The sequence below is a fragment of the Lithobates pipiens genome, unplaced genomic scaffold, assembly GCF_037356315.1.
Source record: "Lithobates pipiens isolate NorthernLeopardFrog02 unplaced genomic scaffold, aLitPip1_a1.2 Scaffold_3, whole genome shotgun sequence".
NCBI lineage: Eukaryota > Metazoa > Chordata > Amphibia > Anura > Ranidae > Lithobates > Lithobates pipiens.
Genome location: NW_027507790.1, coordinates 22,771,949 through 22,789,857, shown reverse-complemented (window position 1 = coordinate 22,789,857; position 17,909 = coordinate 22,771,949). Strand labels below are relative to the sequence as shown.

General features: G+C 41.2%; 1 protein-coding gene across 1 annotated transcript in view; it reads left to right on the top strand.

Moving 5' to 3' along the window:
• Positions 1–17,909, top strand: part of LOC143940217 (clustered mitochondria protein homolog) — a 106,052-nt gene that overhangs the window by 10,323 nt on the left and 77,820 nt on the right. The window contains exons 2-5 of the mRNA XM_077461377.1: positions 10,286–10,389; positions 13,747–13,918; positions 14,486–14,629; positions 14,964–15,118. Coding sequence (XP_077317503.1) covers positions 10,286–10,389; positions 13,747–13,918; positions 14,486–14,629; positions 14,964–15,118 — 575 coding nt within the window. The remainder of the gene's footprint in view (positions 1–10,285; positions 10,390–13,746; positions 13,919–14,485; positions 14,630–14,963; positions 15,119–17,909) is intronic.

Below are 17,909 nucleotides of genomic sequence, written 5' to 3'. Positions count from 1 at the left end.
TGCTTTCACAATGGGGCAGTGCGCTTGCGGGGCGGGTATAGGCGCGTTGTATACAGCGCTCCTACACCACCCCTTCCCATTCAAAGCAGCGCTTTCAGAAGAGCCTGAAAAGCAATATAGAAGAGACATGGGTGCTTTTAAACCCTTGTTAACACCTTCTCTGGGTTAAAAGCGCCCCACTAGCAGCTCAAAAGCGCTGCTTAACCACCCTCCCACCCGGCCAATGCATATATACGGCCGGGTGGGAGCCGTCTACTCCTGATAGGCCGTTCAGGAACGTCCTTCAGAAGTAGTGGGATCGCGCGCACGCGTGCCCGCGCAGCGGCGCGATCCCGATGTGCTCGTGTCACCCGGACACGGCACATCTCAGATCGGCAGGAGGGCTCTGTGATTGGCCCTCCTGATCACATGACGGCCGTGTCCAATCACGGCCGTCATGTGATGTAAACAAACAGCCGGTTGCTAGGCAATCGGCTCTCCTCTCCTCACACGGAAGTCATCGCTGAGGAGAGGAGAGCAGAACGCTGCAGCCGGCTGATGATCAGTGAGTATGAGCTGTTTTTTATAGCTTTTTACTCACTGATCATCAGTCTAGTGTCAACACACAACACACCACACAGTACAAACACAGTCCCCACATATGTCCCCAAAACACACGTGTCCCCAAAACATACATGTCCCCAAATAATAAAAACACATGTCCCCAATAATAAAAACATGTCCCCCACATATGTCCCACTAAAATCACATGTCCCAATGATTATCTGCACACATATGTACGTGATCACTTGCACACATATGTACATGATCATTTGCGTACATATGTCCCTGATCACACAAACCAATTATTATACACTTAACAGAATTTTTTTTACCAAAAACATGTAGCAGAATACATTTTGGCTTAAATTTATGACAAAATTTGATTTTATTGGATTTATTTTCAAATAGAAAAAAGAAAATATTGTTTTTTTTCCAAATTTCCGCTTTTTTTGTGCTTATATCGCAAAAAATAAAAAACGGAGTCGTGAATAAATAACACCAAAATAAAGCTCTATTTATGCGAACAAAATGATAACCATTTCATTTGGGTACAGTGTAGCATGACCGCGCAATTGTTGTTGAAAGCGCTAGAGCGATGAAAGCTGAAAATTGGGCTGGGAAGGAAGGGGGTGAAAGTGCCCTGTATTGTAGTGGTTAAACAGCGGTAAAGTGCCGCTTTGTGTCTATCCCGCTTAAAAGGACCGGCGTACAGCTACGCTGGCTCGCGGGATCGTGCCGACCTACCGCAGTATAATGACGGCTGCTGGTCGGCAAGCGGTTAAATTCAAGGACTTATTCTTGCTGGTAGTTAGAATCTCTTTCAAACAAAATAAAGGTTTCCTATTTAGAATAATAAGCTGTCAGGTTAGTAAAACAGCGATATCAGAACCGATTCAATCATACAGTTTGTAGTGTACATAGATTTGCAATACAGTGGGATAAAGGAATATTTCTGAACTTTATTTCATCTCATGGTTACTGTGAAATTGTATGAATGCATCGCTGCAGTGCATGTTCTCTCATCTTGCAGAGCTTGGATTCATTGAGTTCACCAAAAATGTAAATATCGCAGAATATACAGCCTCATGCTACATAACTAAGCTCTATTTCATGCTGAATAAACTAAATTCTTAATGTATCTTAAATATAAAACTATCTTTAGATAATAAAAAAAATCAGATTTAAATGAAAATCCAAGAAATCTGTTTAATGAAAAAAAAAAATCATTGATTTTTATCCACCCTGGAGCCAATTTAGCTACCAGCGTGTCTTTGGTGTTTGGGAGGAGGTACCTGTCCTATGTATAACTTTTATTACAAATAGACACATTGGTCTGTAGACAAAGTTGAGTCTTTGGTCCTCAGGCTTTCAAAGAAAGTTTGGGCAAGTATCATGTTTGTCAGTAGACTTTTGCTGGTCTTTGAAAAAAAGCTGAGTGTTGATTACACGTTATGGATAAAGCATAGCATTGAACAGCTGCCATCGTGTTCAGACCAGATTCTGGTCCATCTCCGTTACAACAAGTCTGAGTATGTTATAAAAATGTGTGGAGTAAGTATGCAAAATGTAACCCCTGAGTCTGACTTATAATAAAATATTACAATAAAATGAGTTCTAGAACAAGACAAACAAGGCACAAGGCAAGGGCGATGTGTGAATGACAGTAAATCTTAGCAACCAGTCACAATTTACTTTTTTATTTGTTTTAGACCAGATATAACCATAAATCTCATTTTGAATTAGTTGTGCTGTGTAACTGTCATTTGTCAATTTGTTGCTGTAATTAAATAAGCTGGCTTTATTATTTTCTTTAGACTTGATTTGACTGTATACCAGACAGGGAGTTATCTTGGCAAAGACGCAACCAGCAATTAGAACCAGTTTACCATTCATATTGTATATTTATATACTGTGTGTGTGTGTGTGTGTGTGTGTGTGTGTATATATATATATATATACAGTGGTGTGAAAAAGTGTTTGCCCCCTTCCTCATTTCCTGTTCCTTTGCATGTTTGTCACACTTAAGTGTTTCGGAACATCAAACCAATTTAAACAATAGTCAAGGACAACACAAGTAAACACAAAATGCAATTTGTAAATGAAGGTGTTTATTATTAAAGGTGAAAAAAAATCCAAACCATCATGGCCCTGTGTGAAAAAGTGATTGCCCCCTAAACCTAATAACTGGTTGGGCCACCCTTAGCAGCAACAACTGCAACCAAGCGTTTGCGATAACGTGCAATGAGGCTTTTACAGCGTCCTGGAGGAATTTTGGCCCACTCATCTTTGCAGAATTGTCCTAATTCAGTTACATTAGAGGGTTTTCGAGCATGAACGGCCTTTTTAAGGTCATACCACAACATCTCAATAGGATTCAGGTCAGGACTTTGGCTAGGCCACTCCAAAGTCTTCATTTTGTTTTTCTTCAGCCATTCGGTGGTGGACTTGCTGGTGTGTTTAGGATCATTGTCCTGCTGCAGAACCCAAGTTCGTTTCAGCTTGAGTACACGAACAGATGGTCGGACATTCTCCTTCAGGATCTCTTGGTAGACAGCAGAATTCATAGTTCCTTTTATCACGGCAAGTCTTCCAGGTCCTGAAGCAGCAAAACAGCCCCAGACCATCACACTACCACCACCATATTTTACTGTTGGTATAATGTTCTTTTTCTGAAATGCAGTGTTCCTTCTACGCCAGATATACTTGGACACACACCTTCCAAAGAGTTCCACTTTTGTCTCATCGGTCCACAGAATGTTGTCCCAAAAGTCTTGGGGATCATCAAGATGTGTTGTGGAGAAATTGAGACGAGCTTTGATGTTCTTTTTGCTCAGCAGTGGTTTTCTCCTTGGAACTCTGCCATGCAGGCCATTTTTGCCCAGTCTTTTCCTGATGGTGGAGGCATGAACGCTGACCTTAAAGCGGGAGTCCACCGGGACTCCGCGTTTTTTTTTTTTTTTTAAAAAGCCAGCAGCTACAAATACTGCAGCTGCTGACTTTTAAATAGTGACACTTACCTGTCCAGCGCGCCCGCGATGTCGGCACCCGAAGCCGATCGCTCGCTCGGCTGCCGGGTCCCGCCGCCATCTTGGGTATGGGAATCAGGAAATGGAGCCTTTCGGCTTCATTTCCCGGTTCCCTACTGCGCATGCGCGAGCCGTGCGGCGCAATACTGACGGTCCCCGCTGCCTCTGGGAGCTGTGTGTTTCCCAGCAGGCAGCGGGGCACTTGCTGAAGGGGGCGGGCGCTTGCGGAACGGGGGCGTAACGTACGCCCCGTTACGCAGAGAGCTAGCCCGGAAGTGGGTGCAGTTACCTGGATTATCCAGGTAACTGCACCCCCCTCCCCCCTGAAAGGTGCCGATTGTGGCGCCGGAGGGGGGGGGGGATTCCGATGAGCGGAGGTCCATTTTAGGGTGGACCTCCGCTTTAACTGAGGCAAGTGAGGCCTGCAGTTCCTTGGACGTTGTTGTGGGGTCTTTTGTGACCTCTTGGATGAGTCGTCGCTGCACTCTTGGGATAATTTTGGGCGGCCGGCCACTCCTGGGAAGGTTCACCACTGTTCCATGTCTTCGCCATTTGTGGATAATGGCTCTCACTGTGGTTCGCTGGATTCCCAAAGCTTTGGAAATGGCTTTATAACCCTTTCCAGACTGATAGATCTCAATTACTTTCTTTCTCAATTGTTCCTGAATTTCTTTGGGTCTCGGCATGATGTGTAGCTTTTAAGGATCTTCTGGTGGACCTTACTGTGTCAAGCAGCTCCTATTTAAGTGATGCCTTGATTGTGAACAGGTGTGGCAATAATCAGGCCTGGGTGTGGCTAGAGAAATTGAACTCAGGTGTGGACAACCACAGTTATAGTATGTTTTAACAAGGGGGGCAATCACTTTTTCACACAGGGCCATGATGGTTTGGATTTTTTTTCACCTTTAATAATAAACACCTTCATTTACAAATTGCATTTTGTGTTTACTTGTGTTGTCCTTGACTATTGTTTAAATTGGTTTGATGTTCCGAAACACTTAAGTGTGACAAACATGCAAAGGAACAGGAAATGAGGAAGGGGGCAAACACTTTTTCACACCACTGTATATATATATATATATATATTATATATATTTTTTTATATAATATCATTTTGAGACAACCCTTCCCCCAACCTCATCCCTTGCACTGCAATGGATAAATAAATGTTCATTATATCTAGGTTATCCTTTCTAAAGCATAGGTCAGTAGGGGTTCCTTGTTGCAGGAAAGAAAATCACATAATCTATGGCCTGCTTTAGTAATCCTGCTGTTCCTCTACCCCCTAGACCAGGGATCTCCAATCTATGGCCCTCCAACTGTTGCGGAACTACACAACCTATGGGGCATTGTAAAACTCCGACATTCACAGACATGACTAGGCATGATGGGAATTGTAGTTCCTGAACAACTGAAGCAGACCAGGTGTCTGGTACTGTGAGAAAATAGATTACAAGCGAAACTTGACTTAGTACTTGGTAGCGAAAACCTTGTTGCCAAGCACAGAGGTAAGACGTTTCTTGTTAGTTGGTGACCAGGTTTGCACACATCTCAGGAGGGATTTTGGTCCACTCTTTACAGATCTTCTCTAAATCCTTAAGGTTTCTTGGCTGTCGCTTGGCAACTTAAAATTTCAGCTCCCTCCATACATTTTCTATAGGATTAAGGTCTGGAGACTGACTAGGGCACTCCATGACCTTAATGTGCCTCTTCTTGAGCAACTGCTTTGTTGCCTTGGCGGTATGTTTTTGGTCATTGTCTCATACCCCCATTTTTTTCACATAATTTGAACAGGCAGATGTTAGATCTTCATTCAACCCCGGTTCACATCTATACAGTTTCCAGTATCTGCGTTTGCTCAACAACAGCAGCCCATTCATTTGAATAGGCTGCTGGATCTCCTGAAAACGCAGCAACAAGGTCCCTGCAGCTTTTCCAAAATGCAGGGAAACTGCATAATGCAGTGTGGTTCCCAGTAGGAGAACATCGCTAAAGTCTGATACACACTACATGCTGAGTAAATTGATTGATGAGGTCTGTGGCTAGAATTATTGTTCTCGCTCTACCGATCGTGGCGATACTTCATGTGTGGTTTGACTACCGTTTTCATATGTGGGCACTACTCACTTATGCGTTCGCTTCTGCGTATGAGCTTGTTGGGACAAGGTGTTTTATTTTACTTGATTTTTATTTATTTTTACACTGTTTAAAAAAAATCTTTTATTCCTATTACAAGGAATTTAAACATCCCTTGTAATAGAAAAAAGCATGATCAGATCTCATGTTTGGACTTAAATACAAAAAAAATAAAATAAAAATGTAATTTGAAAAAATTACATTGAAAAAATGTTCCTTTAAGAGCTATGGGAAGAAGGGACATTTTGATGTCGCTTCCGCCCACTTATGTATAGAGACAAGTGGGGGGCTATCTTAGCCTCACTCGTCTCTATACCCAGGCACAGACAGGACCTGATCGCCTCCGCTGTTACCGATAACGGTGATCTCGCGGTGAACCCGCTGCGGAGACCACCATTATCGCAAACAGGACCACCTCCTGTAAAGAGGTATATCTCGGTTGTGGCAGCAGCTGCTGCAATTACCGAGATATCCCTCTTCAAAGTACCGACGTATATGTACAGCAGGTGGTCCTTAAGTAGTTAACCTGGCCATATATTATACCATTTTCTTGTTTAATTTCCATTAGATTTACCTTCAACTATATAGTACAACTATATAATACAAAGGCCTGCCTGATTGCATAAAAGTATAAAGTGTTTAGGTTTGATCTCATATTATATGGTTTTGGTAAACCTAAAGGAAAATTGTATAATGTATGACCAGCCCTAGTAAATAACCCCCACAATCTGTTGAAAAGTTCAACCATGAATAAATCTTTCAGGACGATAATGTTCAACGTACACTAGAAAATCAACCAAGGAACGACTTAAAAGAAGAACTATAGATATATAGAGTTATGAACTGGACTAGATAAAGCTCCAATTTGAATCCTACTGGAATGTTGGGGATATGAAACAGGTAGTTCAAGTTCGGATACCCATGGACCTCTTTCAACGGAAGAAATTTTGCAAACTTTAGGTCAAATTTTTCACCAAGTCAATGTCAGAGATTGGTGGACAATTATGCAAAATGCCTACAAGAAGTAGTTTCCGCTAAAGAGGATCAATACCAGCTTCTAAAGCTTTCTGTTAAATAAATTAATAAAAAAACTAATTTTGTATTCAAATATACCACATTTATCTGTAGACACTGTCTGAATGAGGATTTAGTGTTTGCCAATTTAAAAATGTGGAAAACATCAACAATTTACATGGGTTGTACTTACTTTTTCAGGACTGTACATTACTTTGGGAAAGGCTTTATAGCATCAAAATAGATTTGAACATGCTTTGTATCTGCAAAATACTTGACCTGAGGGTCTCCATGAAAGCTAAGGTGTGACTGTATACATAAAATATTCCCCTGGAGGGGCATCAAATGAATGAAGGACTTTCTCAGCATTGTTCTATTAAGATGTCGGTCACTGCCAAGTTGGAATTTCACAGGGGCTAATTCTAAGGTACACCTGTCATCGGGAATGTTATGAAGGCTACCATTGCTGACCGTGCTTTTTCAGACTAGTCTATCATATTACTTTGGCTTTGACACTTTTTGAATCTCTGACCCAGAACAGTTGTAGAGATAAAAAGTTCTGATGCTCCTCTGACATGGTATTTACAGCTTGCGTGTTCCTGGTCTGTGACTTATAAGTATTGAAGTCAGACACAAAGGGGCAACTAGCATTTCAGCAAGAAATCTGCAATGGCAGCCCCCTCTACACTAAGACCCCTTTCACACCGCCGATAGCGATAGCCGATAGGATATTTTTAGCGGCGTTTTACCGCCGGATTTGCGGCGCATTTCGGCCGCTAGCGGGGCGCTTTTACCCCCCGCTAGCGGCCGCGAAAGGGTTAAAACCGCCGGCAATACACCGCAATAGCGGCGTTTTGCCAGCGGTATTACAGTGCTGCCCCATTGATTTCAATGGGGAGCAGCGGTGGAGGAGCGGTAAACACACCGCTCCTTCACCGATCCAAAGAAGCTGCTGGCAGGACTTTATTCTGACGTCCTGCCAGCGCACCGCTGTAGTGTGAAAGCCCTCGGGGCTTTCACACTACACATAATGGTGCAGCTTCTTTAGGGCGTTTTGCAGGCGCTATTTCTAACGCTATAGCGCCTGCAAAATGCTCTGGTGTGAAAGGGGTCTTATGGCATATATACTTTATTCTATGTTTATATGCTGCCTTTATGGATCGGTTTATTGTAATGAAAGTTTTTGGAGCGCTAAATAGAAAAAGTGAATATTGTGTCCTGTAGACACAACAGGGGGTTAGAGGATATCTGTTCAAGTGAGGGAAATTCTTTCTTATGCAGAGTACACACAAAAATAATTGAAAGATCGCTATACTAACAAAGAGATGTTAGTGTGGCAATCTCCCCCACTGTGTTATTATGTTCTGACAGGGGGAATACCCACCCCCACTAGAACATACTGATCAGTGCTCACTTCCATTGGCTGCCAGCGCTAATCGGATGCTGGTTTGCCAGCATGCCTGTTCGACAGAAGCCGGGCCTAAAATTGGCTTCTGTAGAACAAACAGCTATACACGTGGCCCGAAAGTCAGTTGGTTCCTGCCAAACCAACTATTTTCAGCACGTGTGTACCCAGCCTAAAGCCTAGTACACACAGGCCGAATGTTGGGCGACGTCAGCCAGTTCAATAAAAACTGTCCGGCATTCGGCCTGTGTGTATGGCAGCTGGTCCGAAAGGAGCTGACTATGTGGTCAGCTTCTGTCAGATGAGCATTCTGGAAAACCAGCAGCCGACTGGCTCCCGATCACCTAATGCCTGAGAGCGCTGATCTGAGTGTCTCTAGCGGGGGTCATCCCCCTGTCAGAACACAAAAGAAAACGTAGGGGAGCTCGCTGCACAAATGTTGGATCGTTAGTACAGTGGCTCCGACCAGAGCAGTCAGTTTTTTGTTCAAACTAGTGGGTTGAACGGAAAAAAAAAACTAGTGGTGTGTACCAGGCTTTTGACAGTTGTCCCCAAATTAAGCATCTCCATTGAAAGATTTCCCTTCTATCCCTGTTCTGACGACAACTCAAAATTGTGGATTTCCCCTCAGTTTCAGTGTCCCGGCGTTCCAGTAAAGAAAGCGAGTTTTCTCCAGCAGAGGCATAGTCAGTTAGTAGATACACTTTAACAAATATTTCTGAAGACTACTCACTGCTAGTTCTGAATTTGTCAGCTATGTGATTTATCCAATTTCAGCTGTGCTATGAGTAAGCACTAATAGTGTGAAACGCGTCAGTTTTTTCCATATCACTCTGCTGTGGGTTGTGTTATGTGATCCCAAATTTGCAATAAAAGGCACAAGAAAATATATCTTCTCTGGAGTGCAGCTGTCCAGTGTTTCTTCCTTTGTTCTCATCTGTTGTTTCCAGGACAATGTTTTTACGTGCTAAACTTTGCAATAACTTATAACTTTAGAAGTTCATCACCTGAACAAGCTACTCCCACAAGAATACAAGTGTGCCTACCCTCCATTGCTGCTCAGCATCTGCTGTTGAGTTGTTCCCCTAGGAGGATAATTCAATACTGATTATAATATGGATCTGTGAAGTTAGTTTTCTCTATGTCTCTCCATGTTTTATTTTGTGTTGAGCCCTGATAAAGGGAGAGTGGCATTGCCCCGAAACCTGTTGGCTGTTTTTATATGACTTTTGTTGATCAACAATTAAAATGATCTTTGACTCTTTTATCTGATTTTGGTCAGGCGCTTCTTTCTGTAGCTCTATGATTTGAGCTTCTGTTGGGTGCCCGTTGAGGGAAGCCTCTCTGTGTGGGAGCCACCTCGCCAAAACTATTGAGCCTCTTTGAAGTTTTCCTTCATATCACTACAAGTCTAAAGGTTCCCAGCGCCATATGTCATTCTGGAGTACACTTTCTACCTAGCCAGTCATCAGTCTGGCATTCATAAAAGCACATTTGTTTCAATACACCTCTGTGGATTCTGATGGCCCACAGTTACTCATATACATTAGATACAGACCTATTCTCTTATATTGTCCGCATCTGACATAAGGAAGTTATAAGATGTAGTTGTGGATAGATAAATGTCCATTATAAAGTCTCTCTGAGATCTGTGTAGTTGTGTAGTTGTATGTGTCATCCCATTATGTATGCTCCATATTTCATGTGTTGGCATAACTTTGGAATGTTGTTAAAGTGTCAATACGGTAAATCAAATTTTTACTAAGTTTTCAATTTTATCTTGGAAAAAAGGTAGTGTACCTTTTATGACAAGCTTAGAATTGTGCATGTCCTTTGCATTAAAAAAAAATACCAGGTTTGATCCCATCATTGCTTCTTGCTCCCTTATCATGTGGGCCAACAAGATTGCAGCTGTAGCACTACTGCCTCCATTGAACATGCTCCCCCACTGCACTTCTTTATATATATATATATATATATATATATATATTAATATAATATAGTTTTTAATGGGGTTAAAGGTGAGCTAAAAGAAGTTATTTATATAAATATAATAACTTTAACTCTTTTATTTCAGCATTCTTCAGACCGATTATGTTAAAATAATTAGTTGATTTACATTGTAATTTTTTATTTTATTTTTTCAACCTTTCCATTATAGAAAGGAAAGATGAAAACCCAGTCGGGGTAAGCAGAGAAGAAAGCTCGCTGAATGTATTTAATGTGACCATTCAACTGCCAGGAGGAGATGATGTAGAAATACAGGTGAGAAGCCAGAGTTGAGTGCCTTCATTTATGTAATTTGTAGCAGTGAAGATTTAAAATAGTAGTGGTGGTTGAGTTATGGGAGTCAGAAATTATAGTCTTACAGTGCGGGTGATTTGTATTGATGACCATGCTGGGTTTCAGAACTCACTACCCAAGTCAATTTTTGATGTATGATTTCGAGATGTCATGTGAATCTGTATGGCAGCGTTCCTTAGTTGTGAGGTAGTGTTCCTGAGTTTTGTGTGTCATAGGGCCACACACAACAGGCTGTATATGCCATGTGACCAAAAGTATATGGAATCCCCTCCAAATTTTTAGTACTAGCGTTTCCAGTAAAAGCTACTGTTAATGTTGGCGCATACAGTACAAAGACATTCTAGACCAGTGGTCATCAACCCTGTCCTCAGGGCCCACTAACAGGCCAGGTTTGCAAGATAAATGAAATACATCACAGGTGATATCATTTGCTGCTCAGTGATTGCAGTATTCTAGTCTGCATCTCCTCAAGGTAATACATAAATCCTGGCCTGTTAGTGGGCCCTGAGGACAGGGTTGATGACCACTGATCTAGACCATTTGTGCAGTTCAAGTTTTGTGTTAACAGTTTGAGGAAGGCCCTTTTCTGTTCCAGCATGACTGTGCCCCTCTTTTCAAAGCTAGATTCATACAGCCATGATTTGAGGAGTTTGTTGTGAAGGAACTTGAATGTCCTTTGCAAAGCCCTGACCTCAACCCTGCTGAAGACCATCGGGATGGATTGGAACAGTGACAGCAAGTGGAAAGCCTTGCCGCATCAGTGAAATCTGCTATAGCCACATATGGGAAGGGAGAAACTCGATAATAATGCCCATGGTTTTGGAATGAGATGTCCAACAAGCTGTATTGGTGTGATCCATGAGTGTCTACAAACTTTTTGTCATATTGTGTATGTCAGTAGCTATACCTTTGAGACATGGGCCCACTATTACAGGATGCTCACTATTTACACTAGTAATGGAGCCGGGGTCACAAGATGACCTCTTCTAATTATGACTAATTTAACCTAATGTGTAGAGCTAGGCAGTGAGGCTGTTACAGAGACCTTGTTGCTAAGCTATTCACTTCAATAACAATCTTCTCATAAGATTATATGTGCATTTAACTTGTTGTATGTATGTTAATGTTCCTGTAAAAGCTTCCATGTGTCATCGGGAATTCCATGTGTAGCCATTCCATGTGTAGCCATCCAGTAGTCCCGAAACTGCAGCTAGGTGCTGTCATCTTGTATGTGATGACAGCAGCCCAAGCAGGCTGAAAGCTGTCAGTCAAGTGATACTCTGTAATATTCCCCTTCACTCTTCCTCCATCTGCTAATAGAATATCTGGAAGGGCTGGGGTTAAAGTGGTTATAAACACTTTTTTGGGACTTCTACCTATAGGTAAGCCTAGAATAAGGCTTACCTATAGGTAGTGGAAATATCTCCTAAACGTGCGCTGTTTAGGAGATAATTGACTTGTAGTCCACTGATAAAGTGAATGGCTCATGCACGGGGAAGAAACAAAACTCTGTGCCGTTTCTTCCCCTAGTGTGTGCCGTTACTGTGCGCATGAGCAGGAGTGAGGTCACGCCGCTCCGGCGAATCAGAGACTGAGTCCACGGCCCAAAAGGAAGAGGGGCGCTGCCTACACAGGGGACATCGCTGGATTCTTTTGCAGGTAAGTGTCACTTAATGGGCTAGTATGCGTTGCACATTGCCCATTATGCTTTTAACTTGCAGGCTATACAGGGAGCTAAAGAGAAAGTAGAACACATCTGGGTTTATTTCCTCTTTAAGGAGCTTGGCCAGCACAGACAGTAATTAGACCCAAAAGGACAGAGGGTTATGACATGGAAGGAGGAAGGGGGCTCTGCTAGAGAATTGACTCATCTTGTAGAAGTCAAATTTGCTAGCTCAATGTTACATTGCAAGTAAATAAATATTTTCTGGAAAGAAAAATGCTGCAAATAAGCAGTTAAAATACTGGATTTCAGTGCTTTTACCTACAGGTTTTTACGTTGGTCACAGATCTCTTTAAATAAAGTACAAAATGTTGAGGACAGAATATGACAAGTGAGAGAAAGATGAGAAAAGTAAAGGGGGCTGTGGAAATATTTATTATGAGGACCCTTGTAATCATATCGATATCCTTAGGTTGCAATAATCCCTTGAAGTGACAGTGCGTTTGTACTTATCCAGCTCCTTAAAGGAACAGAAATGTAATATTGCAGCTTACCAGTCCTTAGATGTGATGGCTGCATTAGTTTCCATTCTACAGGTTAAGAAAACTTTCAACAAGCACCAAATAATAACCCGTTGATCTTACCAGAAATGCAATGTCCGTTGTCATTTCCTGTGAGCTGACCTGAAAGTATGAACTACTAATCCCCTTACCCTATCAACAGTGCTAATGTGGGAATCCCTCCTGTCAGGCCATTGTCTCCTCCCCGTGGGGGGAGTCCCGCCAAGAGAAGACAGTGACTATTACTAGCGACTAAACCAGCTACTAGTGATAATCGTTATGCTGCGTACACACAACCGGACATTCCGGTAGACTAGGTCTGATGGTCTTCCCGACAGACTTTCGGTGGAGTTCCGACGGACTTTCCGAACGAATGGACTTAGCCACACAAGAAGGGACTAAGTCCATTCAAAAGTCCATTTGTTTTTAACGTGAGGATGTAAGATGGGACTAAAAAAGAGAGTTCAATGGCCAGTAGCCAATAGCTTCCCTTGCATCATATTTGGTCGGACCAGCATACAGACGAACGGTTTTCCCGATAGGAATTGAGTCCGTCGTACAGATTTGAAACATGTTCTATTTCTAGGTCCATCTGTTTTTTTAATGTGAAAAATGATCGGATTAGCCCACACACGATCGGATTGTCCGACGGACTGATTCCGTCAGACCTAGTCTGCCGGAAAGTCCGATCGTGTGTACGCGGCATAAGAGTTTGACAGGCTGGCTATACCCAAGTTGATCGATTGCCTGCCCATTAACGATTAAAATTTCAGCCGGTTCCTGCTGAACCAGCCGAGATTCAAACTGTCTATGGCTGGGCCTAAGAGAGAAAGAAGTGGTCTTATTCCAGCGTAAATGGCAATCATGGCTTCCCTGCAAAGATTCAGTAGAGGAGTGAAAGTAGCAACCCAGGGGCTGGAAGTGTGATATTTGCAGGATTACCAGATGAAAATAAATGAAATAAAGAAGACTAATTCAGCCACCACATCCGCAAGGTGCTAACCTGCAGTATATTACAGTTTTGATTTTGATTTAGAACAATTCAGAGAATTAAAATGTATTCAATGTAATGTTCCCTTTGTTTTACTTGCACAGGTGTCTCCAAAAGAGTTAGTACAGGAGATCATCCAGGTGTTAATGGAACATGAAGATTCCTGTCATAGGACATGCTTTTCACTGCAGTTTGAAGGCAATGTCTTGGACAACTTTTCAGAGCTAAAGTCTGTGGCAGGACTGAAAGATGGTTCTGTTTTCAAAGTGGTGGAAGGTAAGAACAATCTGTATTGTCCAATATTAAAACTGGGAGAGGGGCGATTCATGCTTACTCTTGTAACAACATACCAAGGTTATCTTAGCATGCTTCATAGTACTTTGGCTGTTTACTATGGTAATGTTTTAGTCTTTTTCAGTTTAATGACATTGTTACGTTATAAGCAACATTTACTAAGACTGGAGAAGACTGTCTATAGTAGCCAATTGACTTCTCTCTTTAGCTTGTTTAGTTAAGCTTTGAAAATGCAAGATAGAAGCTAATTGGTTGTCATACACAAATGCTCCAGATTCTGGCTGCTCCTGTCTTAGTAAATTCCCCTTATTGTCTTTCTTAATAGAGTGGTCATTTTCCATTATTACCCTCTGCTTATTTACTGTGGGGGAAGGGGTGAGAGTACAAGAAGATGATGGGGGGCCTCAATACAGCAGATTACCTCCCTGCCCATCGGTTTATAGTAGGCCCGTAAACGTATTTACTTGTGTCTGAACCTGTGCTTTATTAAGATATGCTACATCAACCAACAAGATATCCAGAGTAATGGCTGGCTTGTGTTTTCTATAGAACCATACACCATCAGAGAAGCTCGAATTCACATACGCCATTTCCGTGATTTACTGAAAAGCTTGGAACTCGCAGATGCCTACAATGGAATAGATTGTAGCTCATTGGCCTTCCTGAGCAACATCTCTGAGGGTGATATTGGAGGTAAAACATGAACAAGGATGACCGTATAAAAAAACATTTCCAGTCTACATAAGGGCTTTACTACAATGGCATAGTACTTATATTGTTTGAATCTTTTTCCTTTTTTTTTTTTTTTTTTTTTTTATGAATTGAAATGATAATTTGTAGGATTACTGTACTTCAAAATGAAGGTATCCTTATACAAATGTTTTGGATGTATCGTTGTCATAAACACCTACAGTATATAGCTGTTCAAACCAATGAGAAATAAAATGTTAATGCAACCAGGTCATTATAGAAGAAAAATGTTGGTGCCCATGTGACTATAGATGGTGATAGTTGTGCTCCTTTCTAGATTTTTCCCCCCATGAGAACAATGTCAAAAAGAAAAAGCGTTCATCCTCAGAACAAGGGCTGGATCAAATAGATTGTTCTCCTCCAGAATACATTTTTCCTGGAAGTACAGAACGTCCCCTGCAACCACTTCAACCTATTAATTCAGAAAATAAGGTAAGCACATGCTCTTTCTTGCAGTTAATCCTGTCCACGAAACCATCGTAGCCACCCTGGCGGTATTCCCGAGTCTGGCTCGGGGTAAGATTTAAATACCATAAGCGGTATTCCCGAGCCAGACTCGGGACCGCATCGCTGGATCCATGGATGGGGTTACTTACCTTGTCCCCCTGGATCCAGCAATGTCTCCCCGCACTGTGACCTGCGAGCCGTCCTCCGCTCGATCTGTCACATCACCAAGCTCCGTTCCCTGCGAGCGTTGTGACACATGGGGACGGAGTTCGGCGCCAAATTCAAAAAGTAAAAAACACAGTATAGATACAGTATACTGTAATCTTACAGATTACAGTACTCTATCAAATAATTACACATCCCCTTTGTCCCTAGTGGTTTGTCCAGTGTCCTGCATGCAGTTTTATATTATATATACTATTCTTTATGCCAGGAAACTGGAGATTGTCCATAGCAACCAAAAAATGTCCGTTTACATTAAAAGTGCTTATAGACCAGTTAGAAAACAGCGATAATAAATTAGAATCACTCTCAGAATTGAGCGATAATGATTTGTGGGGAAATTCATCATCAAACACTAAAATTAATGACAGCGACAATTCTGCAACTCGGCACATTTCAGTGTTTTTGATTTGATTGCATTATTGAATAATTTTTATTATTATTATATTATTATTTGTTATAATTATTTATAGTTATTTATTTTATATATATTTATTTATATATATTATAATTTATGATTTCATATTTCAAATTTTATCATACCCAGGATGTCTATTAGACTCTTGTTTGGATGGATTTAAGTGAATTATTTCTAAGAATTATAGGCCTACAATATAAAACGCCAAATTTCCATACAAAATAATGGTACCACTTTCAGCACCTAAAATCTGAAATAATCATACCGCCAGGGAGGTTAAACATCACCTCTTTTGTTTGTGATTGTTTCATTGGGCAATGAGATAATATTCAGAGCAGATCATTCCATAAAATATAGTGAGAGGTTAGAGAGTAAGGCCGCGTACACACGGGCGGATTGTCTGCCCAACTAAGTTCGTCAGACAATCCGACAGACAGTCCGTTCAACTTTTGAATGAACGGACTTGACCACACACGATGAACAGACAGTCCGCTGAAAACGTGCGCGATGACGTGTACAGCACGTACGACGAGACTAGAAAAACGACGTCCAATACACTGCAATGCAACCTTCGGCCGTGTAAACCCTTTCTGAGCATGCGCCATACTTAGTCCGTCCAACTTGCCTACACACGAGCGGACTGTCCGCTGAAACCAAGTTTGGACGGACAAAACCAAGTTTCAGCGGACAAAATTACGGAAATTCCGAAAGACAAAGTCCGTCGGACTGTCCGCTGAAAAAGTCCGCTGAAGCCCACACACGAGCGGATTGTCCGCTGAAACACGGTTCAGCGGACTAAGTTGGGCAGACAATCCGCCCGTGTGTACGCGGCCTTAGAAAAGAGTTTTACAAATGCTGAACCAACAAGGCCAAGCTTGCTTTTTATTTTCCATAGTAGATTTCTTTATAACTACCTTATTCAGGGAAACATTTGCACCAGTTTGGTAACAGTGCCAACGCATAAAAAAAATTCAGTCAGTTCTTACCAGTAGTAATTTTGATGTCACATTTCGATTTAGTTTTAGTCATAGTCTTTTAACTAAAATGCTGCATTCGTTTTAGTGATATTTTAGTCATCTGAATTGTTTTTGATTTAGTCGTATTATAGTTGACTAAAATCAAATAGTTTTAGTTAAGTTGTAATGCATTATTTAAGCATTTGTATCTACAATTGTCAAACTCATTATATGTTCCTGGAGTAAAAATCGAATAACCTGTTATTTAGGGTATTAAGGTTTGAACATGCATTACGATCACAGATTTAGCCATTGTGATATATAACATCTTTATAAATAATACCACATTTCATAAACAAATAAAAATATAGATTTTTGACAGATGTGCAACTTTAAAATATAAAAAAGCCCAAAAAACTGTAAACCCTATTGGCTGTAATGCCATTCTACATATTACCTAAATATATTACCAACATTGCATAGTTGGTTGAAAAAAGACACAGGTCCATCTAGTTCAACCAACAAAAAGGAGAAAACTAAAAAAAACTAAATATTTTTTACAATCCTATACCCACAGTTGATCCAGAGGAAGGCAAAAAACTCAGTAAAGCATGATCCAATTTACTCCAGCAGGAAAAAAAACTTCCTGGTTGATCCCTCCAAGAGTATGCTCCTGTCTTGCCCCTCTCAGTTGCTTCTGCCATGCTAACAAAGGGAAAAAAGTGAGTGGAAAATATGCCACAATGCTGCAAAACAGGACATTTAGCTTAAGATAACATTTTATATGATAAGTAGAGAACTCATAACCTTGGACATCAAATAGTAGAAGGCTTCCTTTAATGTTGGACATACCAAGGTCTTTCTGCTCATAAAACTTGCTTCTCCGTGTAGTCCATGTCATATATGACTGGCCGATGCTTTTTTTCCAAAACAAATAAGATATCAGATGGTGAGCAAGTTGAATATTTTGCACAAAATGTACCATTGGAGAGAAGTGACATTTATTATATAGCTTATATTATAGCTTGTGGTAAGCAAGGTTGTCGAGGCAGAAATACTGAATTATTTTTATGGTGGATCTGCCATTTATATGAATCACGTCCCGTCCTAAAATTAGCAAATGAGATTGTTACCTCTTATGCCGTGTACACACGATCGGAATTATGGTTGGAAAAAGCTC